This window comes from Crotalus tigris, unplaced genomic scaffold, assembly GCF_016545835.1.
Source record: "Crotalus tigris isolate CLP2741 ecotype Arizona unplaced genomic scaffold, ASM1654583v1 scf7180000019100.1392032, whole genome shotgun sequence".
NCBI lineage: Eukaryota > Metazoa > Chordata > Lepidosauria > Squamata > Viperidae > Crotalus > Crotalus tigris.
The window spans coordinates 27,326-53,472 of record NW_024097375.1 but is presented as its reverse complement, the minus strand read 5'-3'; the positions used below and the strand labels follow the sequence as shown (position 1 = coordinate 53,472).

The 26,147-nt window shown below is 36.3% G+C and overlaps 1 protein-coding gene across 1 annotated transcript in view; it reads left to right on the top strand.

Moving 5' to 3' along the window:
• Window positions 1-26,147, top strand: part of LOC120315406 (dynein heavy chain 6, axonemal-like) — a 169,826-nt gene that overhangs the window by 119,527 nt on the left and 24,152 nt on the right. The window contains exons 63-69 of the mRNA XM_039359700.1: window positions 456-613; window positions 1,700-1,890; window positions 3,851-4,011; window positions 5,253-5,341; window positions 9,262-9,408; window positions 13,202-13,340; window positions 21,872-21,991. Of these exons, the coding sequence (XP_039215634.1) occupies window positions 456-613; window positions 1,700-1,890; window positions 3,851-4,011; window positions 5,253-5,341; window positions 9,262-9,408; window positions 13,202-13,340; window positions 21,872-21,991 (1,005 nt within the window). The remainder of the gene's footprint in view (window positions 1-455; window positions 614-1,699; window positions 1,891-3,850; window positions 4,012-5,252; window positions 5,342-9,261; window positions 9,409-13,201; window positions 13,341-21,871; window positions 21,992-26,147) is intronic.

Sequence of the window (26,147 nt, the reverse complement as noted above, 5' to 3'; positions counted from 1 at the left end):
ATTAGTTTGGTATTTTAATCTTTAATTTATTTTAATTTGAATTAATTATATGAGTTTAATTGTTTTATTTGTTTTTTCTGGTTTATTTTATTTTTTTTATAAATTGTATTGTAACTTTGATTTATTATTAGTTGTTTTCATTTTTTTATATTTACACATATGTCTTAATGGCATGTATGTTTTATCAACCAATGTGTATCCAGATTGATTCACAATGACTGATTCTGAATAGAATGGCTGCATAAATAAATAAATAAATAAATAAATAAATAAATAAATAAATAGCATACACTTACTAGAACATGATCTCCAGTGAGACATCATTATGGCCATATTTTTTAAAAGATCTATATTTTTTAATGATACATCTGAGATAGTATTAGACATATTGCTAATGCCATATCAACCTCATTGTGGAAATGACTTGAAACTACCGGTATTACAATTTTTTTTAGGGCAACTTGATATTCATATCAATCCAGAAGAGTGGGAAGGCTATAAACCTGAAGTTGATGAAAAGAAAAAAAAAGATGAGAAGCCATACATTCCCTGGGATAATAGGCTGACCATTTTCCAGAAATTAATTGTAGTGAAATGCTTTATGGAAGAGAAGGTAAGTTTTCTATTGACAATTTAAGGCATTGTTGTTATATTAGTAGTGTTCTTTGAGGCATGCAGGAAGAAAAAAGCTACTCTCCTTCATTCACAATAAGATGTTAATGGTTTAGACTAGTCCAGGGGTAGGCAACCTTGGCTCTTTTATGACCCACGGACTTCAACTCCCAGAATTCCTGAGCCAGCATGGCTCAGATTGGAAACCTCTCCCTTTCTCCTCAGCTTGGCTGGCTCAGGAATTCTGGGAGTTGAAGTCCACAAGTCATAAAAGAACCAAGGTTGCCTACCCCTGGACTAGGTGTTCTTAAACTTTTTGTCCTTGGACCCCTTGGAGAGTCTAGTGAAACTCATAGCTTGTGTTAAAAATAAAATCCAATGCAAGAATTTGTCACTTGATTTTGATTGGTTTTTTTTTAACTGTCCTAACTGAATGGTTACTAAACAAGGCAGTCAGGAACTACCTGTAGTTTCCAAACAAGCAGAGAGATTAGACACTATAGCAATAAAGCAAAATACAAAACAAAATATAGCTAGTCCCTGACTTACAACAGTTCATTTGGTGACCGTTCAAAGTTACAACTGCACTGAAAAAAAGTGATTTATGACCATTTTTCACACTTACAACCATTGCAGCAACCCAATAATCACAGGATCAAACCTCATAGTCTTGGCAACTCACTCGTATTCATGACGGTGGCAGTGTCCCGGGATCATGTGATCTTTTTTTGCGACCTTCTGACAAGCAAAGTCAATGGGAAAGCCAGATTCACTTAACAGCTATGTTACTAACCTAACAACTGCAGCGATTCACTTACCAACCGTGGCAAGAAAGGTCGTAAAATGAGGCAAAATTCACTTAACGAATGTCTCGCTGAGCAACTGAAATTTGGGGTTCAATTGTGGTCATATGTCTAGGACTACTTGCATACTGAAATAAGTAACCCGTTTAACCTTATTTGAATAGGGTGGAAAAGTCAATGCAATGATTGTTCCATTTTTTTATTTTTAGTCATAGTGGAATCAGGTGTGCTTGCTTACTCCCTGTGCTCTTGCGCTAGCAAATTAACTGTGTTGCTATTTCTAGATCGTGTCAGCACTTACCGAGTTTGTAATAGAGAATCTTGGGAAACAATTCATTGAGAATCCTCCAGTTGATCTGGCAACTCTTTACCAAGATATGTCTCCTGCCACACCGCTGGTGTTCATCTTAAGTACAGGCTCTGACCCCATGGGGGCTTTCCAAAGATTTGCAAAAGAGCGAGATTATTCAGAACGGTATAGATTGTCATTCTGTATTCTATATGAGACATAATACCATTTAAATGTAAAGCTATGCTTTTTTTAAAAAAAATCAGCTGTATTCAAGATTGTGTTTTAAGATATTTTTTAAAAATGTGGGATTATATATGTACATGGTAGGCTTCTTGAAAAAAATTGCCTTGAAAAATATAAGAAAAAATGCTAAACATCCCCAGGTTATGTAGTTTTTAGTAGCACTGTGCCCCACTTAGAGGGTTGCCTATATTTAAGACTCTTCTGGAGTCTTCCTTCCTAATAAGTAATATTCTGTCAATAGTGGCAACATTTAATTCTGATTGGATTTATTAATGAGAACTGTTGCCTCAATAGGAAAGAAAAAAATATTTTATTTCTGACATCTGTCTTGCCTTTTCTGAACTTGGATAATCAGATGTGACATTTTAATGCTGATAATTTTAAACGAGAAGCTGCCAAAATCTCAAGCAGTGACACATTTACTGTCTTAGTTCCCTATTTTTAAAAATATAATAAAAGAGATCATGTGAAGAAAAAAATAGAGCAGTAATAATTAAAATTTGCCTATACTTATTAATACTATGCTAAATTTTCATATGTCATAATTTGGCCACTGGCTGACAGTATTTAGCTGCACTGTTTTAGCTTCAGTTCCAAAGCACGGCCAAGTAAACTGTCACATTGGATTTGTATATATTAAAGATATATTTCCTCCTCTGGACATTTTGAGTCCCCAGCTTTTCCCTAATGTGAACAGCATAAAAATGTTCACAAACATTTGTCCCCTGCTTTGGTTTATCTGGTATGCATATCAGATTTAAAAAAATCTGATTTAAAAAAAAACAAAAGCATCTTTTCAGTCTATCTATCTATCTATCTATTTATCTATCTATCTATCTATCTATCTATCTATCTATCTATCTATCTATCATCAAAGTTTTAAAACTGCCCATCTATCTCACAAAGGAGTACACAAGCGAAAATTTACCTTTTCCTTAGTCATTTGCAGAATAGAAATAGTAGCATGTATTCATAGCTCCAAAAGTATTTAGATCTCAAGGTTTTTACTGAGAAAAAAAATGAAGCCATGATAGTTGGATAGACATATTCAGAGGTGCTGCTTTTGCTGATACAACAGTCTTAGATCTGGATAGCAAGCCAAGGACAACCTAGTAAAAAAACCTTTGCTTTTTGCTGTTTTAATGGGACTGTTCAATAGTCAGGGTTTCAAGTCTGACTATTTGTTTCAAAGGCTGAGTATGGCTGGTACCACTTTCAGAACTAACAGAGGAGAGCTTTTTGTGCTTCATTGGGTTCAAAGAATGAGTGAGGGCAGACATACTTTTTGGGGGGGTCATGCCTAAGAATTTTGATGGAACTTTCAAAATAAGTTTTTAGTGCCTTCACTTTGAGCTTGGCAACTTCAGGTTTCATAGGAAGATAATGTGAGTTTTACAATTGATTCCTGTCAAGTCCAACCTGAGGATTTCCCACCATTTCAAAGATATATAGCTGTTCCTACTGGTTGAGGCCCCTGTACAAAAAGGCTTATTAATCATTTAAAAACTTACTGCATTAGTTCGAATTTTGTTGAAAATCGCTTCTTACCTTTTTAATGAGGCGTGTACAAATGTTTTAAATAAATACAATAAAAGAAATTAATGAATACAGAGTGCAGGTAACGTGAGCTCTGAGTGTGGAATGTATTCGGTATAAAATAATAAAACTGCTTTTCAGAAGATTCTTATTGTAGTCCAGGTTCATAATAATGTAGCATACAAAACATCCTGCATTGGTTTCAGTGGATAAATGATTGCTCAGTTTATGTGAAAGTTGAATTATTTTTATGTTTAGATGTAAATAATTGAACCTGCTAATCATTAAGAATTAGAATATTTAAATAATGTATTTCATATATATATATATAATATGAATACTAACAAACCACATTGATTTTCAGAGTGCAATCAATTTCATTAGGACAAGGACAAGGACCTATTGCTGAAAGAATGATTAAGGATGCACTGAGAACAGGAAATTGGATATTTCTTCAGAATTGCCATTTAGCTGTTTCGTGGATGTTACCAATGGAAGAGCTCATAAAAACATTTACAGAGCCAGGTAAGTATTTTTAATTTATTTTTCTTTCTCAAGGAATGCTTCATCTGAAAGAAATAAGAATGGGGCCATGTTGGAGTTGGGATAGATTGTAACATTTAAAAGAAAGGTTGATGAAAGGTTGGTGATTTCCTGAATATTTCAATCCTTTCCCAATCTTTTTATGTCAATAGATTTATATTATGTTGAGTTTGGCCTTTAACCTCTGTCCTACACAGTCTGTATTTCTTTTGTTCTATTTGAAAGAAACCAAGTTGTATCTCATTGGGCCTGTGATAAAAAATGTTTCATCCATGTACTGGTAGTCCTTGACTTAAAACCAGTTAGTTAGCGACCATTCAGAGTTACAATGGATACACCTAAAGGGTACTTACAACCAAATACCTCTGGACTACCACCACCACCTACAATCCTATGACTGCATTTTGGATGCTTGGCAATATGCACACACATCTACATCCTTAGTAGCAACCCAGGACTACACGATTGTGACTTATGACATTTTTGACAGAAACTGGCATTTACTTCCAGTTTCTGGCAAAAGCCGTTTAATGATCACAAAACTCAATTGTAACTCAAGAGCTATCTTTATTGTAGGTGAAAATGATACTCTGTGTTGCTTTGCCACCTTTCAGAAATGCATATAGCATATGTTCATCACATAAACTTAGGACACATTCAGCATGAACAATTTAGAATTATTAGTTTTCAAATTGCTTCCCATGTTTAAATTTTATTTAATAGAATCTGCTGAAAAGTGAGGAATACTAATTGGTGAGCAACGATCATAATAGTTTAAAATGCATTTTGTTTGGCTCGTTGACCATTTTTTTTCCTCCACAGTTGGAAAGCTCAGATTTTTGATGAATTCAGCCTTTCAAAAGGGTACTTGAAGGATTATCTCCTTTTCTTCTCAAAGCTTTTATTAAAGGATTTGTATACCAGCTGAAAGAGGGAATTTAAGTATGGGAAAGTGAAGCTTCTCCTAGAAAACTTTTTTTGGCTCTTGCATATCTTAATTTTTCCCAATATTTAAAAAATAGCCCTGAAATCTGCTGCGTCATCTCCACAGCAATTATAATATTCCCCCTCCACTCTGACATTGAAGTAGTCTCAGAGACCAGGGAATGAAATATAATGCATTTTATGGTCTCTGGTTTCACTATATCAGAAGCCATTATGGTGCATCCATAATGTCTAAAATATTAGTTCATATGTATTATTAAAAATTCTATATTTTTCAGGTGCCGCTATCCATGAAAGCTTCCGACTCTATTTGAGTTCCATGCCGTCTACTACTTTCCCTGTCACTGTCCTTCAGAATTCTGTCAAGGTAGAGTTATTTTTTTAAAAAAAAATAAAATGGAAAATACAGTTTCAGAGTAAATTATTTTCAGCATACAGAACAAATTGAATTCACTGCAGCTGCAATTAACTGTTTCTAAAATTGTTTCCTCTTAAAACAATGAGCAGCATAAAAAAAAAAATGAGCATAAAAAAAAAACACCACCCTAACAATTAGAACTTCCTTTTGTAGACTGGTCAGCTTTGCTCCATCCAATTATTTTCAGGTAACAAAATAACATCAAAATCCAAAAGAGATTCTGTAGGAATTTATAACCTAAATGATGATGGAAGAGCACAGTGAGATGAGGAGAGGACCTAAAGTGGCATGATGAAGTGGAAGAATTTATATAAATGCAATTACATTATTTAATTTGTATTAGATTTTCATTTCAGTCGATGAGGATTAGGGAGATTTTATAAAAAAGATGATGTTCTGCCATACTCAAAGCAGATGTACATCAGAAAGGGACACAAAGCAGCCACTGGAAGCATTATCTTTTGCCTTTTGATTTTTTTTCTTTGCCCATCTTCCCCTTGATAAATGTTTCTCTGACTTTGATGCTCAAATTCATTAGTGTCCATCCAGTTAAAATCCAGTCAGCAAAAGAGCTGCTGCTCAAATCCATTAAAAATAGTCCCACAATTTCTGTATAATTGATCGCTTTTGCACATAACAGTAGTTGTTTTATTATGTTTTACATAAAACATCATTCACATGAATAAAATGTTGAGGCTCATCCAAGGCTGCAGTGCATCAAACATGACTTTTTCTGATAAAAAATATTAAGTTGTGAGGGAAATAATTCATGCCCTCTTCAGAGAGCACAGTTATTCCATAAACATTGTTGTTTCCATACTATAAAGGCACCCTAAGTTTAATTATGAACTGCTTTATCAACTATGAAGTGCCATTTTCTAAAAAAAGGTGAAGACTGCTCCTGATGCCATTATTATCTGTCCTGAGGGCAAAGCCTAGGAATGAATGAAGTTTTTATCTGCACGGCCCAAAAAGGTATCTCAGCAATGCAATATGAGACTGGATGCCTTAACAGAATACAACCCCTGGTCTCGGTTTGGTATTGGTAAATGCCAGCTCTGTTTATAGCAAGCCCTCATCGCTGCGTAGTGCAGCGATGTATGAATGAACAGACACATATAATATTATCGAAAATCTGCTTGGAGGTGTAAAAATTATATAATTCTGTTTTTGGATTTGAGATCTACCAACAATCTAGACAGCAAAGTCAGAGGAAGGGGGGGAGGGGAATGATCCTACAGGAGACCATGTCAGTGACAAATTATGCTTCTTCTGATTGTGCCTGAATGTATAAGCTTTCTTTGAGACTATGCTGTAAGAACAAGCTAGAGTTTTCGTTAGTGTATGATCCAGCCTGCTGGCCATCCTGTATGTCATTGCCAGACTGTGGATTCTAATAGTGTTCCCATTGGAACAAAAGGTATGCAGTCTAAAAATGGAGCACAGTGTTCTAAATCCTTTGCTATAGTCAGTTCACTGTCAGCTGAAGCTGCACATTACTGTTGTCAACAAACTTCTGCAAAGGCGGTTGTCAAATTAAGATGGCCTGACCTTGGCAGCTGAGAGATCTGAATGCTTTCCTGGCACCATATGGGGATTTACCCAGTGCCTAGTACCTGGTATCCTATTGGAACGGGGAGACAGACAGTATGTTCTGAACGTGATTGCTTTTAAGTGGCCTCACTTTGGTTACAGATCCCCGAGTGCCTCTTAGTTTACAAAGAAATCCCAGGAAATCAAGCAAGTAAAGAGAAGCCTATAGGGCTCATTTAAAAGACAATGAATAAAAAAAGGCAAATGACAAATACGAGGCCATGTTTACTTATTTGTTTGTTTGTTTATTAAATTTATTTGCCACCCATCTTGTGGCAACTTACGTCTTGTGACGATTTACAACATTAAAACACTAAAATCTTAAAAGAGATATTTATTTCTAAAATAATAAAAACAGAAATCACAGTCAAAATAAATATTTAGTTATTAAATGAGAAGGGAGTGAACAGGATGAGCGAGGAGGAGGTGAGATTGTCTCTTAATTTATCAACAATCATTGGGGTCCGAAGTCATCTGGCAGAGCCAGGACTTCAGGCTCTTGTGAAAGGTCTGAAGGATGAAAGCCAATCTCACCTCAAGAGTAAGATGTTTCTAAGTCACTGGTGGGATTCAGCCAGTTCGCACCACTTCAGCAGAACCGGTAGCTAATGTTTTGTTGCCCAGGCCCAGAATGGACTTCCGGAAGCGGCATCCACACAGAGAACCGGTTGTTCACATATTTGAATCCCACCATTCTTCTAAGTGCAGGAGCCACGGCGGAGAAGGTCCCTTTCCTGGATCTGATGGGGCCTGCAGCATGCCTCCTCTGCTTGTGCAGGCGGGGTGGGCCGGTCCCAGTGGGGTGAAACAGTTCCTTGAGTAATTCCTCATGTTCAGACAATAGCTGTAATACACTTTGGTATGCCATAACAAGTAAATACTTTCACACTTAGTAATTTTTAAATTCCTGCTTTGGCAATCAGTCATTTGAAATACAGGCCACATGTTCTTGTGCCTGTCCCATAAACAAAGTCAAAAGGCCCATGTTTATTCCTCATTCACTGGAAACAAAGTTATTCTGGGGGTTATTTTTATCTATGCCAGGGATGGACACTCTTTTTTGTCCTGGGGAATCACAACTCAGTACTCACAGACTGGGGGGGGGGCATTAGCCAGTCTTCTGAGGGTGAAAAGTTTGAGGATTTTTAAGACTGAGAATATGAACACTTCACTTTCCAGAAGTGTGAAGTTCTCATTACCATTCATATTTCACTGTTCAATAAAGCAGTAGTATCTCTGAAATTTGGAATACATTCTCCAATCCTATTCTAGATCACAGATCACTCCAGATCACCCCCTTAGAAGGGAAGAACTGTTTCTTTCCTTCTTCATTGGCCACAATGAATATCGGTGAGAATAATCATTTAGCCTTCTCCAAAAATATGGAAAAATCTCTGCCACTGATTTTAGTTATTGTACCTCTGATTAAAATTCTTTCTGCCCACAAAAACAGGCTTATGTCAGACAAGTACTTCAAATGGTTCAGGTAGTCCTCGACTTACAGCAGTTCATTTAGTGACCATTCAAAGACTTGCGATCATTTTTCACAGTTACGACATTTGCAGCATCCCCATGATCATATGATCAAAATTCAGATGCTGAGCCCCAAGGTCATGTGATCCCTTTTTGTGACCTTCTGAATGGGAAAGCCAGATTCATTTAACCACTGGGTTACTAACTTACGCAACTGCAGTGATTCGCTGAACAGCTGTGAGAAGGAAAGTCGTAAAATGGAGCAAAACTCACTTAACAAATGTCTCACTTAACAGAAATTTTGGGCTCAGTTGTGGTCATCAGTTGAGGGCTACCTGTATTTGAAAACAGTAAAAAAGCAACTTTATGTCTGAGTTCTAATTACAATTCCTCCTTATTTATCACTTATGTAAGCAGATTCATTTTTTCCTGCTATACGTATCCTTACTTTCAGAAGGTAACTTTTCATTTCTTTATGCTACTTGGGATAAGTAATCACATATATTAACTTGGTTAAAAACTGAGAGCTTCCCTCTGACTAGAAAATGCTATTTGCATACAGATAGCTATTAATTCATGCATTAACTTGACAACACAGTGCACAACTGGAAAACCTAGTCCTGTAGCTGGGCAAATGAATAAATGCAATGAGGCATGATGTGTGTGAATTACCACTACTTCATAGCTATTTCACATTACATAACTTTATAAAAGCATCATAGGAATAATATCTGGAAGCTGTTAAAACATATATTTGAAAATCAATCTGATAACGTGTGTATACATATATTTTTTCCATTCAGGTAACAAATGAACCCCCTAAAGGTCTACGGGCAAACATCAGAAGAGCCTTCACAGAAATGACTCCATCATTTTTTGAAGAAAATATCTTGGGCAAAACCTGGAGAAAAATCATTTTTGGTATTTGTTTTTTCCACGCAATTATTCAGGTATCGCCTACTCTAAGAATATATTAAGTAATAATTAATCGTGACCATCTGTGTACATGGAAGTCATGAGGAACAGTGCTATTTTTATAGGCATATTAATATCAAGGATGTGCAAAACTTATAGTTTTTACTCCTGGAGCATTCTTCAAAATGTTCCTTTTATTTTCTCTGAAAACACATTGAGCCAGTCAATCTGGAAGTGAGTTGATTGTCTCTTGAAATAAATCCTCAAGGATTGTAAGTTATTTGTGTTTCTGGGCACAGTCCTAACCTCTCCAGTTCGGGACTATTAAACCCACAAACAGGTAAATCATCTTCAGAATGGCCAGATTGTTTCAGATTCATCACTCCATTCTGAGGAATGGGTCACGCACAGATAATTAACACTCATATATTAGCTCAGAACAACAGTGTCCATGAAGCCTACTGTATTCATTTTATTGTTTATTGATCTGGTAACATTCATCTGAGCCGTAGCCTTTGTGTTGCATGCAACCTTCATCGTAATTTAAAAAGCAGCCTGCAAAGGATCAGTTCGGATCACTGGTGAAAGCAGACTACATTTCCACTGCAGCATGCGGCTTGGAAAAAAGGGAATAATGTCAAAAAAGATTTTAAAAATATGTCAGACAAAGAATGTGTATCTCCATCCTCTATGACTCTGGTTTCGTTCACTACTTGCTTTAATCTCAAGTCCTACTCTCCATTTGAGTAATTCAGCCCTTAACAGAAAAAAAAAACATTGGCCACATATGTTAGTTTCTGATATAAGTATTTTTTCCAAAGACTTCTTTACTCAGCAGTATCAAATACATTCTTTTATTGAATCACATTTTTTTATTTATGATATCAGAGGCAGCTGAAGCAAAAGCCTTAAAGGCATGGGCAGGCAGGCTTTGCCTCCCAACTTCTTCCTTAGGTTTCTATATGTTATGCTGACAGTCTATTTTCCTTGGAAAAGAGGCTTACCTTGACTAATGCCATACTTTCCACTTCATATGACTATCATAATATCAAACTTCCAGTAAAATGCTAGTCAACCTAAAACTGTTTTCAATTAGAGAAAATTCTATCAATAATCTATTGGAGTGGAAGATCTGCATTCTTCTTGTTGCACTCAGAAACATTTCAATTTAATTTCCTCCAATCCAATTTAGTGCTGTAAAAGAAACATACTCCGTAAATATTTATGTCACAATTCGTTCATCTCAGTTGAGATTTCTTCTCCATTCCTTTTTGCTTCAAATTCTCTTAGCTGTTTATGAGAAAACTAAGCATGAAGAATGTTGGAAAACACCAAAAGGAGAATTCCTGATCTCAGCTTGGGTATGATCCATGTGTTAAGCAATGACCCAGCTGGTATTGAATATAAGCATAGGGGCTAACTGGTTGGACTTGCATGGGGGAGATCTGGATTTAAGTCCACTGTGCAACTATAGTGTGACTTTGGATCGGCAATTCTGTTTTAATCAGTTGTTGCAGAAAAGAGGTCTCATCCATACAAACTGGACATTAAAGGAAAAAGTTAGCAAATTAGGTGCCATTAACTTGGCCTTGGTGATTATACTTCACCTAATAATTGTAAGCTGTTTGAAGACCACTTTTGATTCCAAGTATCATCCCTTCTAATCCTTTCATTCATTGAATATATATTTTGTATTAGTTAAACACATCAGGAACAAGATGATCGTTAGCTCACTTTCTTCTCTTTTTTGAACTGGGGGTACTTCAAATTCAGTTCCTACAGAAGCTTCTTATTCATCGTAAACATTCCTTAAAAAAATAATTAGAGGTCTGCTGTGCCCATTTCTCTGAAGTGTATTTTGCATTCTTTCAGGGACTATACATTCAACAGGTTGCTCTAATTAATAAAATATTCTTATATTTTCTTGCTGTTTTTATATTATCTTTTGTTAGCTGATGGGTTTCATTGCTTATTCTGGAATGTGCCTGTTTATTTGGCATTTCTGTGTCCATGTCTGGCTCTCTAGTTTTTGTAAGATTTTAAGCAACCGTGCTTACAGTTTGTGAGGAGTGCTTCAGTATATTATTGAATCAATTATTGTGTCTATTTCCAATCTCTAAGCCATACATTCTTCTTTCATATTAGTTGGTGTAATGCTCTTAATTTTAAGGGTTTCTTCTAAAGCTTTAAATAGTTCAGTTCTGTGCCTTGTACTTTTCTATTTGACAGCTAGTCTATTGTCTATTGTACCTCACTCTCTAGTGGAATCAGTCCTTGAATATATGCCCTATCTATAAATGTTTCTGTCATTCTATAATCCCATTTGTAAAGGGTTTTAGAATAGTCTTTCCATCTTCCCTTAACCTCATTTGTCTCTGTTAGACCTCTTCTATGATTGAACGTTCCTCCTTTGCTGTAAATTTTCTGGTGCTACCTCTCATTTTAAAAATGCCTCTCATTTTTCTTTTCTTGTTATTTTCCTAACGTTGTTGACATTCTTGATTGAGATATCTTTTTTGTCCTTACGTGCTTAACACTGAAAATCTGTGTTCAGACATCACACTTCTTTATTGTTGCCCAGGCTTTCATCCTCTGACTTTTTTTTTTTTGTCAAATAAAATAGCTCATCCTCAAAGCCACTTGGATCGTTTCCTTTTGAAATTTTAAGAATGGTTTTTTTCTGCTTTAGTTTTCAGTGTTTCTTATTTATTTGAATTTCTCCTCAAGTTGTCTTATGCCTATGCTAAACCTGCTGATCTTACATTGAACTTGATATTCTGACCGTCTGTACTCGTGATTGAACATTGCTGCCATGTTATTTCCTTTGATTTTTCTATGTGAAACTCATATTTATTTGACATCAATACTTAATAGGCTTAATAGTTCCACAATTTGCATCTGGAAGCGACCTTGCAGACAAGATTATTTTTCTCCATCTATTTCCTATGATGTAGTCAAATTGATTGTGATTGTCCTTGCGTAACTGTTTTCAGCAGGGCATTAATCTTCTACACTAAAACACAGTTAAGCTTCTGGGCATCAAAACTGACTGCATCAGATGCAGTATCATCTTTAGAGAAGAAGATTATAATCTGTTCCTTTCTCCAAGTGGCATAGTAGAAAACTACACACTTCTGCTATTTGCAGAAGAAGGAAGGTGGGAGAAATATAAAGAAACATCTAATCGCAGCCATCTTTAACAGTTTTTGTATTTTGGTGAAAATTGTTCAAAAATGCTTTCCCAAGATTTCTGGAATAACATTCCAGGATAACATTCTAGTCAGGTTTTCATCTGCTGCTTTTTACTCAAAAATAAATTTTTAAAAAAATAGAAAATTTCTGTTGAGGTTTCTGTTGAAAATAGAATGTCAGGAAAAGCCTTGATTTGTTTTCTAATCAGTGCATGTAAAGTTGTGTTATATAATTCTTTTTAGTTTCTTAATCACTGCCATTCACTTTGTAGCCTCTGGATCACTGATTTTCCTCTGGTAATATAAATCTCAAGAGAAAACTAGGTACAGCTAGAAAAAGCAACTAAAGAGGAAATAGCTCTTCCATCCCATTCTTCAGAAAAGCAGGAGCTATTTTGTCAGTTTTCTAGGACAAACGTATCTTCTGTTGATACAATTACGTATCACAATGAAAATCTGATATTATCACTAAGTGAAATAATCCATGGGAACCTACGGACTAGAATCTGGGGAAAAAACTATAGAAATTGTGAAGGAACTGAATAATTCTTTCAGGGGTTTTTATGGATTTCTTCTTATTATTATTTTTATGTTTCTTCAACACTTACCCCAAAAATTAATTTCTTTAATCTTCAAGGAAAGGAAAAAATTTGGACCCCTTGGTTGGAACATATGTTATGAATTTAATGACAGTGACAGAGAATGTGCCTTATTAAATCTCAATCTTTATTGCCAAGAAGGAAAAATACCCTGGGATGCCCTTACATATATAACAGGTAAGGTATCAAGTTAATAATTTTGTGACATCTGTACTTATCCATACATATTACCTATCATAAATGTCTGCTGTAAGTGATTGGTGTCAGAGAGTTATTTATGTGAGCTCAAGGACTTTGTGTTATCCAATGCACTTTCTAACTTTAAACATAAAAATAAAAACATAATCCTCCAGTATGACTATCAGCTGGGAATTTTATTTGGACTGTCCCCATAAATCTATGTGGTATCAAGCTGTGGAATTATGCCAACTTCTGTCAGTTTTAAAAATAGTTTGCCACATAGCACAAAGGGGACTGTTGATTATAAGTCATAATCCCTAGGTCATAGATCCACGTATACATTTATTTGAAGAATGGAATATATATGGTGGAATGTAGTCAGTGATGGGATTCAAATATGTGAATAACCAGTTCTCTGTGTGGGTGCCTTTTCCAGAAGTCCATCCTGGGCCTGGGCAACAAAAAATTAGCTACGGGTTCTGCTGAAGGGGTGCGAACTGGCTGAATCCCACCACTGAATGTAGTCCGGAATCACAGGAGGGAAGGGCCCTTCCCCAGGAAGCAAAGAGACAATAGAGCAGTGATTCTCAACCTTTTTAATGCCCCGACCCCCCAACCGGTCGTAAGTCGAGGACTACTCAACCGGTCGTAAGTTGAGGACTACTCAACTGGTACAGCACCGTTTGCAGAATGGGACTTTTGGCGGGCTTAGCAGGGCAGAGACAGCCTGGACAATTCCTATTGGCTTTTGAAAGCCAATAGAATTAGACTCTATTCAAGAGAGTCTATTCTATTGGCTTTCAAAAGCCGATAGAACAAAAGGGAGTAGCACAGCTAAGGAAAAGGGGAAAAAAATGGCGGACTGTGTTGTTTGGGGACCCCCGTAAAATGGTCGTTCGACCCCAAATGGGATCCCGACCCACAGATTGAGAACCACTGCAATAGAGTATCTAGTGGGCAGGAAGAGAGCAAAGTCAAGCCCTCCCTAGCAATTCACAGAGCATATGTATGGTTATTGCAGATAACTATCTCAGATAGAGTGGTCATAATGCTTTGCTGATTAAAAGAATTTGTTTTGTTTGGGATATTAAGTACTAGTTTTCAAGGCTTTCTGATTACTGACACAATTATTATCCCACTGAGTTCACAATTATACACAACAACTTAATTGCTGGGGCAAGTGGAATTCTTTCTGCATAGGAAAATATCTGTTGTTTGTATATATCAGTGTTTCTCAACCTTGACAATTTTAAGGCATTTGGACTTCAACTCCCAGAATTCCACAGCCAGCAATGCTGGCTGTGGAATTCTGGGAGTTGAAGTCCACATGCCTTAAAATTTTCAAGGTTGAGAAACACTGGTATATATGCAATATCTTCATTGCATATGAAGTATCTTTATTTCTGAACACAATTATTAGTGTTACTCATAGAGTTACAGATTTCTTCTCTATGTGATACATGCATACCATTATGCAATACATTAAAATTTTCCAACTGAAACAATGAAGGCCTGAAATTGTCCATTTTGCCTGTAAATTCTTGATACAGGATTGTAATTTTTTTTTAGCAGTAGACTGCAGGATCTTCTACAGTTACAGGCATGAAGGCAAATTATAACAACAGTCCAATTAGAATGTTAAAATGGGCAATTAAAATTAAGCCTGGTAACAGGTAAAACTATCAAGTTTAAACGTATTTTATGGCATTTTTAAATACCAACAAGTTGTTTTAAGTCCATAGGGAGTGCATTCTAGGGATCAAGGAACAAAGAAGACTCAGTCCCTGGATTCCACTAACAAAGCTGCAGCAACTTTAGACAAACTTCCCCAGTTACTTCAACATCTAGAAATCCTGTCTTTCACTCTGAATTTGCAGTCAGTGAAGGTCTTTTGGTACAAGCATAACCTGACTACTGGGTTCTGTGTTAATTGAGATTTCTAGATTAGATTCAAAGGCATCACCTCACAAAACACATTGGGGTAATCAAAAAGTAAGGCAGTTACCAATACACAGTTTAAAGCAATTTTCTTCCAGGAAAAGGCACAGTTGGCACATCAGCCAAAATCGATAAAAGGCACTTTTAAGAAATGACTCTGAGGGAACAGTGAGGGATCTGGATCTACAACAGCTCCAGACTGCATATTTTCTCTTTCTGAGGAAAATAAGTGATCTAGAATAGGAAGGTCTATATCATTTCCTTGGAGTTATGCTTTCTGCAATCACATCTATCTTATCTGAATTTGATTTCAATTTACTTGCAGTTCATTACTATATAAAAAAATAGTTCAGGGGAGGCACAGCAGTACCTGGAGACAACGAAATAAATTTAATAACACCCAGCTCCAAACCTTTTGATCATCTCCCCCAAACAGTTTCTTGCAGTTATAAAAAAAAATCTTGAGCAGTTGTTTTACGGTGCCTCAATCTTTGCATTGAGAGACTATTTAAAATCTTCCAGAGAGATATGAATGGATTCATTACAGACCACAGATGGTCCTCACTTAATGAACACAATTGAGACCATCAACTCCATGGCTAAGCAACATGGTTATTAAATAAAACATACTGTGACTGCACCTGACTTAACAACATCAGTTCTGCCACAGTTAATAAGCAAATCAGCTTAGTAATTAAATGAGACATCACATGACGTGACTGGCAATTTTACTGCCAATTTCTCCATTGACTTGGCTCATCAGAAGCCAGCTGTGAAGCCTGCAAATAGTAATCATGTGACTGTGGGACATGCAACTGTTGCATATGCATGCCAGTTGTGAAGTGTCTGAATGGCAATTTCATGACTGTGGGATGCTGCAATGTTCATACATTGAGGACTGGTTGTTAGGTTACTTTTTCAGTGCCCTCTTAATGTCAAACAGTCATTAAAGAGGGCAGTCATAAACTGAGGACTACCTGTAGTGTCTCTTATTCCCAGATCATCTCAGCAATCCAGAATGATGCATTGACAATGGTATTGAAAGCTGCTTAGATCAGCAATGCTTTCTTGATCCAGAGCAAGGATTGTCACTTAGTCAAGTAAGCAGTTTTGAACTGGTTTAAATGGCTGAGTAATCTGCCTCCTGCAGGATTTCCTGCATTTAGAAGAATAACTTCCTTTTGATCATTTATCCATAATTGATTAATTAGGGGATCACCTATTTTCCAAAGCATCTGAAGGCGGGACAAGAAGCAATGGATGGAAACTAATCAAGGAGAAAACCAACCAAGAACTAAGGAGAAATTTCCAGACAATTAGAGCAATTAATCAGTGGAACGACTTGCCTCTGGAAGTTGTGGGTGCTCCAACACTAGAGGTTCTTAAGAAGACATTGGACAACCATTTGTCTGAAATGATATAGGGTTTCCTGTCTGAGCAGGGAGTTGGACCAGAAGGCCTCCAAAGTCCCTTCCAACATTCTGTTATTCTAATTAAATAAGAGCTTATAATTGTCCATCTCTGAAGAATCCAAAGCAAGCACGTTAAGAAAAGTTGAACAATTGCTTCTCTTTAAAAGCATTTCATCCTCAGAGAAGTATTTATGTTGACTGAGGCACCTATAATAACTTTTTAACCAAAACGTACAAGCCAGGTTGGGGAGGAATCAAGAAGTAGAACCCAGAGTCACTCCATTGAGCCAGTCTGCCATTCAAGAAGGCTCCTAAAGTAGTAGTAGTAGTAGTAGTAGTAGTAGTAGTAGTAGTAAAGTTGGAAGGGACCTTGGAGCTCATCAAGTCCAACCCCCTACTCAGGCAGGAAACCCTATACCATTTTGGACAAATGGCTGTCCAGTTTCTTCTTAAAAACTTCCAGTGTTGGCACATTCACTGCTTCTGGGGGCAGGTTGTTCCACTGGTTAATTGTTCTCACAGTCAGGAAGTTTCTCCTTAGTTCTAGGTTGCTTCTCTCCTTGATTAGTTTCCATCCGTTGCTTCTTGTCCTGCCTTCAGGTGCTTTGGAGAATAGCTTGACCTCCTTTTCTTTGTGGCAGCCCCTGAGATATTGGAATACTGCTATCATGTCCCCCCTTGTCCTTCTCTTCATTAAACTCGACATACCCAATTCCAGCAAATGTTCCTTATATGTTTTAGCCTCCAGTCCCCTAATCATCTTTCTTGCTCTTCTCTGTACTCTTTCTAGAGTCTCAACATCTTTTTTACATCGTGGTGACCCAAGTGTCTCTGTTCAACTCTGGGATGAAAGAACAATATTACTTACTTATTTATTGGCTGCATTTATATATTGTTTTTATTTTTTAATATTTTATTGCACACTTCCCAGAGCCCCTCTGTGAGGAAAATGAACAGTTCTTAAATTAGACAGAGATAGAGACAGAGACAGAGATAGAGATAGGCAGGCAGACAGACACAATATTTATCATCACAAACTCAGATGGGCTCTATGCTGTGCTTTATTGGAACTAAGTTTTCGAGTCTCTCTCTTTTGCATTCTATCGTCTGCCTTCTTGATTTCATCCCCACAGTTCACCCATATAACACGGGGCAGGTTTTTTAGATTGTCTGAAGAGGATATTTGGGATGACAGAAGTAACCTTGGTCCTTATATACTGCCATACATGCATTCAGTATGAGCTAATTCTCTCACGGATATTCTGCAAGGGAGATATTCTTCAGGATTGCAGTCATGCATCTCCCAACTAACTTATTCCTCTCTCCAGCTCAAATACTAAGTACAGGTACTCCTTGACTTACGACCATAATTGACCCTGGAATTATGGTCATTAAATTGTGACATGTCGCTAAGTGGATTGCCATGTGATTGTGCCCAATTTTACAAACTTTTTTGTGGCATTTGTTAGGTGAATCATCACACTTGTTAAGTGATTAACCAAACACAGCGGTTGCTATGTGAACCAATGTTCACAACAGGTTTTTTTGTTTGTTTGCTTGTTTGTTTTGCCAGAAGTCAGAAATAAACACTGGTTTCTGGCAAAAAAGTCATAAATTGCAATCATGAAACCATGGAATGCTGCAAACTGCCATAAAAGCAGTGCAGTTACCAAGCACCCGAATATGTTCAAGTGACCATGGGAGGGTCCCAGCCCTCGGAACTTCATAAATAGCCTGTCATAATATTAAACAGTTACTAAGTGACCAATTGTAAGTCAAGATTTACCTATACTTGGCTTTAAAGAAATCAAGGCCCTTACCCTTCTTCCACGATTTATTTATATTCCATTTTGTTTTTGTTTTGCTCACAACATTACAGACTATCAGAGTAGATAGAAGGAGAACTTATTAAATGTTGGTCTTCCTTCAACAGTTACAGCCTGCTGGCCTGCCAAAGGCAAATCTTCTTTTCTCTGCTGCTACTGTATTTGCCAGTGCTGATTTAACCGAGACAGACCCTCCTTCCTTCCACGTACTAAATATACCCAGCAGATAAACCAGTGCTTAAAAATAAGAGGAAGCCCCTTTTAAAGTATAAGTAGGCTCCATTTTTTTTACCGTGCAATACAGAAATCTCCATGGATCTGTTTTAAGTGATCTGAGGAGGTTAAGTGTCTGAAAAGGCCATGCTTTTTGCTCCTCTCTGAGAATCTTTATCATATAGCCCTTCATCTGAGCAAAACAGCACAATTGGGAACCAAAGACGTGGATATGATTGGAGTAGATTATAGGAGTGACACAGAAGTATGATTTTCATTCTCCTTTAGTTCTTTTGCTCTATTTTGTAAAACATGGTCTTTTTCTTGCTTTACATTTTATACTGTTTGTATTCTGATATGGCCTAATGAATAATCAAAAAATTATTATTTATATATTATTACGGTTCATCACACCATCAGCCAGATGTTCAGATTGGATTTGGCATTTTTATCCACCTATGGAGTCCTTCCCAAAGATTATATAATGAATACACTATTATTTTAATCAATAAATTATTATTGTATAAAAACATGATGTTCGCCTTGATTTGTGGACCTAGTATAAATTAGCAATAGATTCTTACTATAATTTCAGTCTCAAGAGTTTTCTGTTTCCTGGCTGTTTCAATATATTTATTTCCCAGAGCTCAATCTCCTGGCACTCTCAGCCTCACATTGCTAATATGCGACAGGGCCAACAATATACTTAATGCTGCAGTTCAGTGAAAAACTGCAAAGTAGGTACAACTTTATATATTCATAAAGATATTACAGTTGCCATAAAGCTCTAAAAGGTTGACCATTGTTTCAACTAAAAGCTTTTTAAAAAAAAAATTCAAAATCTGACGAGAAACTTGAAAGCTACAATTTGCACTATTTATTATATTTATCATTTTGGCTATGTGTTTTTTCTATTTAAATGATAGAATAATCCTAGTCAGTGTTTTCGTAACCCAAATTTGTAGACCAAAGCTTGCTATAGTTAAGGAAAAAATTAGTCACAAAGTTTTATAAGATACACATTTTTCCTACCAAATAGCACATTATTTAATTATACAAGTATTAATCAGCCTGCAAATATATATATATAATTAAAATAATGATCACCAAGAGAAATTTAATAAATAAAAGTTTAATCAACCAAGCTTTCGTCAAATACACTTGACATCATCAGGGTTAAAAGGCAGATGCTGAAAGAAATCTTACATATAGTTGTTAACAACTATATGTAAGATTTCTTTCAGCATCTGCCTTTTAACCCTGATGATGTCAAGTGTATTTGACGAAAGCTTGATTGATTAAACTTTTATTTATTAAATTTCTCTTGGTGATCATTATTTTAATAAAAAATGGAAATTCCCAAGAGTTAAATTTTTACTTGTATTTTATATATATATATATATATATATATATATATATATATATATATATATATATATATATATATATATATAGGTCTTTGGTTGTTCGGGTTTCTCCCACGTAAAATTGGAAGTGTCTTGGCGACGTTTCGACGAAGTCCCATTCGTCATCTTCAGGCTGGTGCTTCAGCTTCGTGCCTCGAGCAGCAGGCACGAAGCTGAAAGCACCAGCCTGAAGATGACGAATGGGACTTCGTCGAAACGTCGCCAAGACACTTCCAATTTTACGTGGGAGAAAACCCGAACAACCAAAGACCTACATACAAATACCCGCGAAAACCTCAGAAAACAACATATATATATATATATATATATATATATATATATATATATATATATATATGTCTTTGGTTATTCGGGTTTTCTCCCGCGTAAAATTGGAAGTGTCATGGCGACATTTCGACGCAGTCCCATTCGTCATCTTCAGCAATATAGCCATCGAAAGCTAGGTTATTTATTTATTAAACATTTAATTGTTTTACCTCCTGGTGCTCGTTTTTATCTTTTGAATATGTATACACCCAGGAGACTACGTTCCTCAATTTTTTATGTTAATTTTTAATATATATATATATATATATATATATATATATATATATATATATATATATATATATATATATATATCTGTGTGTGTGTGTGTGTGTGTTTTCTGAGGTTTTCGCGGGTGTTTGTATGTTACGTCTTTGGTATTCAGGTTTTCTCTGACGTAAAATTGGAAGTGTCTTGGCGACGTTTCGACGAAGTCCCATTCGTCATCTTCAGGCTGTTTTCAGCTTCGTGCTTCGAGGAGCAATGTGTGGTCTTAGCTGTTTCTTCCTTTTAACTGCCAGTGGGGGTATGAACTGATTGGGTGGGAGCTTGGCTGTGTTCTGATTGGGGAGGTGTGTTCTGATGGTTAGGGGCTTGGCTGTGCTCTGATTGGATGGGGGGTTGGCTGTGCTCTGATTGGATGGGGGACTGTTCTGTTTGGGTGGACCTTTGTTTGTGCTCAGGTTAGTCTGAGTTGCAGGGGGATTTAAGATGGTGGGCTGCCTTGCTATTTTTTGGCTTCGCGTTCGTGGTCGTGCCTCATCTTCATGGAGGGTGTCAGTTTGCTTCATGTATGGATTGGAGGGGTTTAAAGTGGCTAATGATGCAGCTGTGGTCTGGCTTCTGGTTTGTGGTCGTGCCTCATCATCGGTGTGGCTTTGGGTTTGTTTTTGCGTGGATGTGTGGTGGTGACATCCTGTGTGGTTTTTGTGAGTGTGGGTCTGGTGTCATTTTTTGTGTTAGGGAGTCGTTTGTCAATAAGGTCGGGTTTCCAAATGGCTGGTAGGCGGGAGGTATCATCTCGTTTGTTCATGCTGTGTGGGCGTTTTTCTATCTCGATGGCTTCTCTGATTATTCTGTTATTAAAATGTTCAGTTTTGGCGATAGTTCTGGTATTTTTAAAACTATCGCCAAAACTGAACATTTTAATAACAGAACAATTTGCATATTCACCAATTTTGCATATTCACCAATTATTAACAATAATATTTTATTATTACACATAATTTGCTTGATAGTCTAGCATTTTGCATATTTCTATTAATGTAGTTGGAGGAAATTTAGATGCATGATAACACATTTTAAAAGTCACCAATTCAATAATTATTCAGAGAAAATAGAGCTAAAATGTGTTACATTAAGCATAATGAATGATGAGATCATTTGTAAAACAAATAATGTTGCAGGGGAGATTACTTATGGAGGACGAGTTACAGATGCTTGGGATCAAAGGTGTCTTCGCACAATCCTAAAGAGGTTTTTTTCTCCTGAAACTTTAGAAGAGGAATATAAATATTCTGAATCAGGTAAATACATTTTGAGTTGCAGATATCTGACATCAGTAAAAGCTTCTATTAAACTAATTTCAATTGCTCAATGATTCAATTGTGTTTGAGAAGAATAAAAATAATTACTGGTATTACATTCTTGATTATAAACATAGTGATTTTTATGTGCAAGAATACACAATTTGAGGTATATTGGCCCCCTGTCACCAGAGCACCCTCAAAAGGACTCACCAAGCTATAATTTTCAAAAGGGAAAGAAATTAAATATATAGGTAGTTGATTACTTTAAAAGAATGGACATAATCTTATAAAAATCAGGTATATCTAATTTCATTTTAAATTAATACAATTTCAGGTATTCAGTGGAACATTTCAGTTTCTTATGATTGAATCAGTTCCTTAAGAGACTGCAATGTATTCTTATTCACCCCCAACTGCTTATGTGCCATCTATCCTTATGTTCATCCATTTAGTCCTCATGGTACTTCTATATTATAAGGAACTGGACATATGTTAGAACATCCTCAATTTCTCAAAATCTGAATTGTTATAGGTATCAGTATGTGGCTATTTTTCTGGATTATTCCCAGTCAAAAAAGTCAACATCTTCAGATCATCCAGCTGCCATTTTTAAACTTTTCCCTGAATTGTGAAGAGCTAAACTATAAAGTTAAATGAAGAGAAGTAGCTTAGAATTTCGGTGGTTGAGTTTCTAAACGTTGAAATGTAGAAGATCTTGCCCGTGTGATGCAGTATTTCCTTCTGTTCCTTTCAAGGTCAGCTGCAATAGCTCCTTTTGCTGGTGAGCTAAATAGAGCACATCGTCACAGTACAATGCTTTATTAGTTCTGCGTATGGCAAATGCATCGCCAGCATCCTTAGTCCCAGACTTTTGAGTGCAAATGAGTGATGTCTTCTAGATGAGGATATGATGTTACTTTACTCAAGTTATCCTTTCATACCTCCTGATTCCAACTGTGTTTGACTTCAGTTTTGTTTTTTCTTGATCCAATATGTCATTGGGTTCCAATTTTTTCAAAATAAAAGCTTCCGGAAGAATTCTACCTACATAGATATAATTTGTTGCATGAATTTATATTTATTCCCTACTGCTCTTTCTTTCTTAGTAGATCCAACTCAAAAAGTCTTCTTTAAAAATAAAAAAATGTAATATCTCACATACTGTGGTTAGACATTTCTAAGCCAACATTGCATTGAGGGGGCACTACTATTACCAAAATATTTTATTCAGCTATTTTAAATTATAGTCATCCATTAGTGGCTTTTTGATAGAAACTAATTTGCTTTTTCAGGAACAGTACTTGTTTCCTAAAAAGCAAGTGGTTGATGAAAAGCATTTACAGACAACAGGTGTCTTTATTGGTATATAGAGGAACATATAGATATAGAAACCATTACTTGAATAATACAAGTAGGTACTGATTAGTGCAATTAATGAATCCCACAAAATGGCTGTATTATTCGAATTCACACTATTCAAGGTGATATTTCTATGGAAAAACATGATAATTGGTTCCAGCTGAACAGAAAGATTTTTAACATAATTTTTTATATTTATACTAATGAAATATTACAGCAAAGGACAAAAATAATATAATTTAAATGTATGGTTAGCAAAGTCATAGAATAGTTATGGAAAGCAGTATTAAAAAACAATTCTACCATAGATTCAGGCATTCCAATATGTCCTATTTTAATGTTGCTAAGACCTTGTTCATGTTCAATTACATCAAATCTTTGGTCTAATATAATTACAAGCATCTTCTTTTTAAAACTTGTACTGTTTTCCTCTAACATAGTCTTCTTTTTCTCCAATTTGTGCACATGAAAATTAACAGCATCTAACACCCCCCCCAGCCACAACTGTATGCATTTGCACCCGTGTTAGCCTTGCATTGACTAAATTTTGAGTCATATTAAACACAACCTGGTATATATCAAATATGGCATTATTTGAATTTGCACTAGTCATGATCTACCTGTATACAGAGCAGGGAATGATCACCAAGACAGCAAAATGAGAAGTCTTTTGTGAACACTTCACACATGACTATCAGAATGAAGTGTTACAGAATCATCAAGGCTCTTGAGATTGATAGAAATACAAATCAGTATTATTTCATTTTATTGAAGAAATCTCATGTGCCTGCTTTGAAAATCACTGGGAGAGTACAAGCATTTGATTTTACCATGTAATTAGTTTTTCACTTAGAGCTGCATGTTGAAGTTATTAATAGAAATGTTCCAATCCAGTTCACTAGAAAGCCTGCTGCCTGTACACATTCTCACAATGACTACATATTTTACAAACTGTAGAAGGAGAAGTGATATCTATTAGATTACCTAAACATAATGCGTAATGCAAATATAAAGCTCTGAAAACTTCTGTAAGACTTGACCTACCCATTGTCTTTTAATCCCAACAGAGACATTCTGACTTTTAAAATAGTCAAATATAATCTAATAATTGGAACCTTAACATTTGTTTGGCCATCTCCTTTGCTTGCGGTGAAAAGAAGATGTGCAGCTCATCTTCCTATAAAGCCTGCATTCCCACCCCGTTTATTCTCAGTTGAGCATTCGGGCACATCTGTCTCACAACTTGCTCTCTCTGATCTAGTCTCAGTTCATTTGGAAACAAACAGTTACATCTCATTACCAATATGAAGATTAGGTTCTTTCCAAGCCACCCCTGTGAATAGTTTTCTCGTGATTTCAGTTGTACTCATTGCAGGTTTTTAATTATAGTTCATCCTCTGGTCTTGCCCTTCAGAGCATTTGCGTTGATTTCATCCTCCTACTCTTCCAGCTAGCTGTTGAGCAAAACATGGTCTGTTTCTCCCTGGCATTAATGTTCTGCAAATTAAGAATGTATTTTGTACAATAAAATACTTTACTCCACACTGTTAGTGTAGGTGATCAGGTAATTCACCTTTTCCTCCTGTCATTGGGATGCATGTATCTGTGTGTATATCTATCTCAATCAGGAGTGTTTCAGGTACTAATTTGAGCCTGAACTGTCCAAGCGTCCCCATCCTCATAAAACACGATCAGAGAAAATGTTAACACTATTGGTCTTAATTAACATCAGTGCCAAGCATCGTTTGTACTCTGTCTGAATAGGTTCTGTGCTCTTTCTCTCTTAATCCAAAAACTGGAGAAAATTCAGCCCTTGGTCCACTCTGCTTTTCTCTACATGCATCCACTGATTTTCTCTGAAAAAAAAACTGAAACTGCTGAAACCTGCTGAAACGTTCTTGAGACTCTCCTTCACAGTGTTTAAAAAATAATAACTTCCCAAGGGCTCCAGAGAGCTTGTGCCTTTCCCAGGGGCTAAATTCTGTTCTCCTATTTTTATTTCCCCAATTAAATAAACGTGTTACCTGTTTTTAGTTTTTCTACATCCCGCCACTTCATTTTTCTGCCACTCTAGAACTTTGGAAAAATCCTTCTCCACTTTCAATCTGTTTCTTTCTTCTTTTTTTTCTTCATCCTTTTGAGTTAGTCTTCACTCCAGCTGGGACCAACATCTGCAGTTTTCTTGGGAAGATTTCAAAAGTGGTTTGCCACCTCCCCTTTCCCAGAGCTGAGAGAATGACTAACCCAAAAATGCCCAGCTGGTTTGTGTCTAAAGCAATCTCTGTAAGTTTTCCTTCTCCTTGCCACCCTGGTAGCTGTGCTTTCAATACCTTGTAATTAAATGTCAGTGTCATTCTACTCTATGTGCTAAAACACAACCAAAAACTCCCCAAAGAATATTAAAATTCTTTACTCAGTGACTGGTACCTTAGTACCTCTTCACTGGGGACCAGTTTAGAAGAAAAGTGGCATTGAGAATTGTGGTTGTTTAGGGACTAGCAATTATATTCAGAAGCTCTTCTCTAAGTATCCTCATCAAATTTGCAGTGGTGGCAGGGGAGAAAGGCTTCTCTTGGATGGTGTCCTTGAGGAGAGTTGAAGGAGATGCTCTCAGAGAGGAGATGTTCTAGGAGAAGATGCTTACCCAAAATCCACGTTCAGTGGAGCACTTTCTATTTCTTAAAGTTATTTTTTAAAAGAACTTCAAGCTCTAAATAAATTTGCTTAATGTTGGTTTTATTTGCTGTCTTGATTGTTGCTCTTTCTGTATATTTAACTGAATTCTGGTGATTTA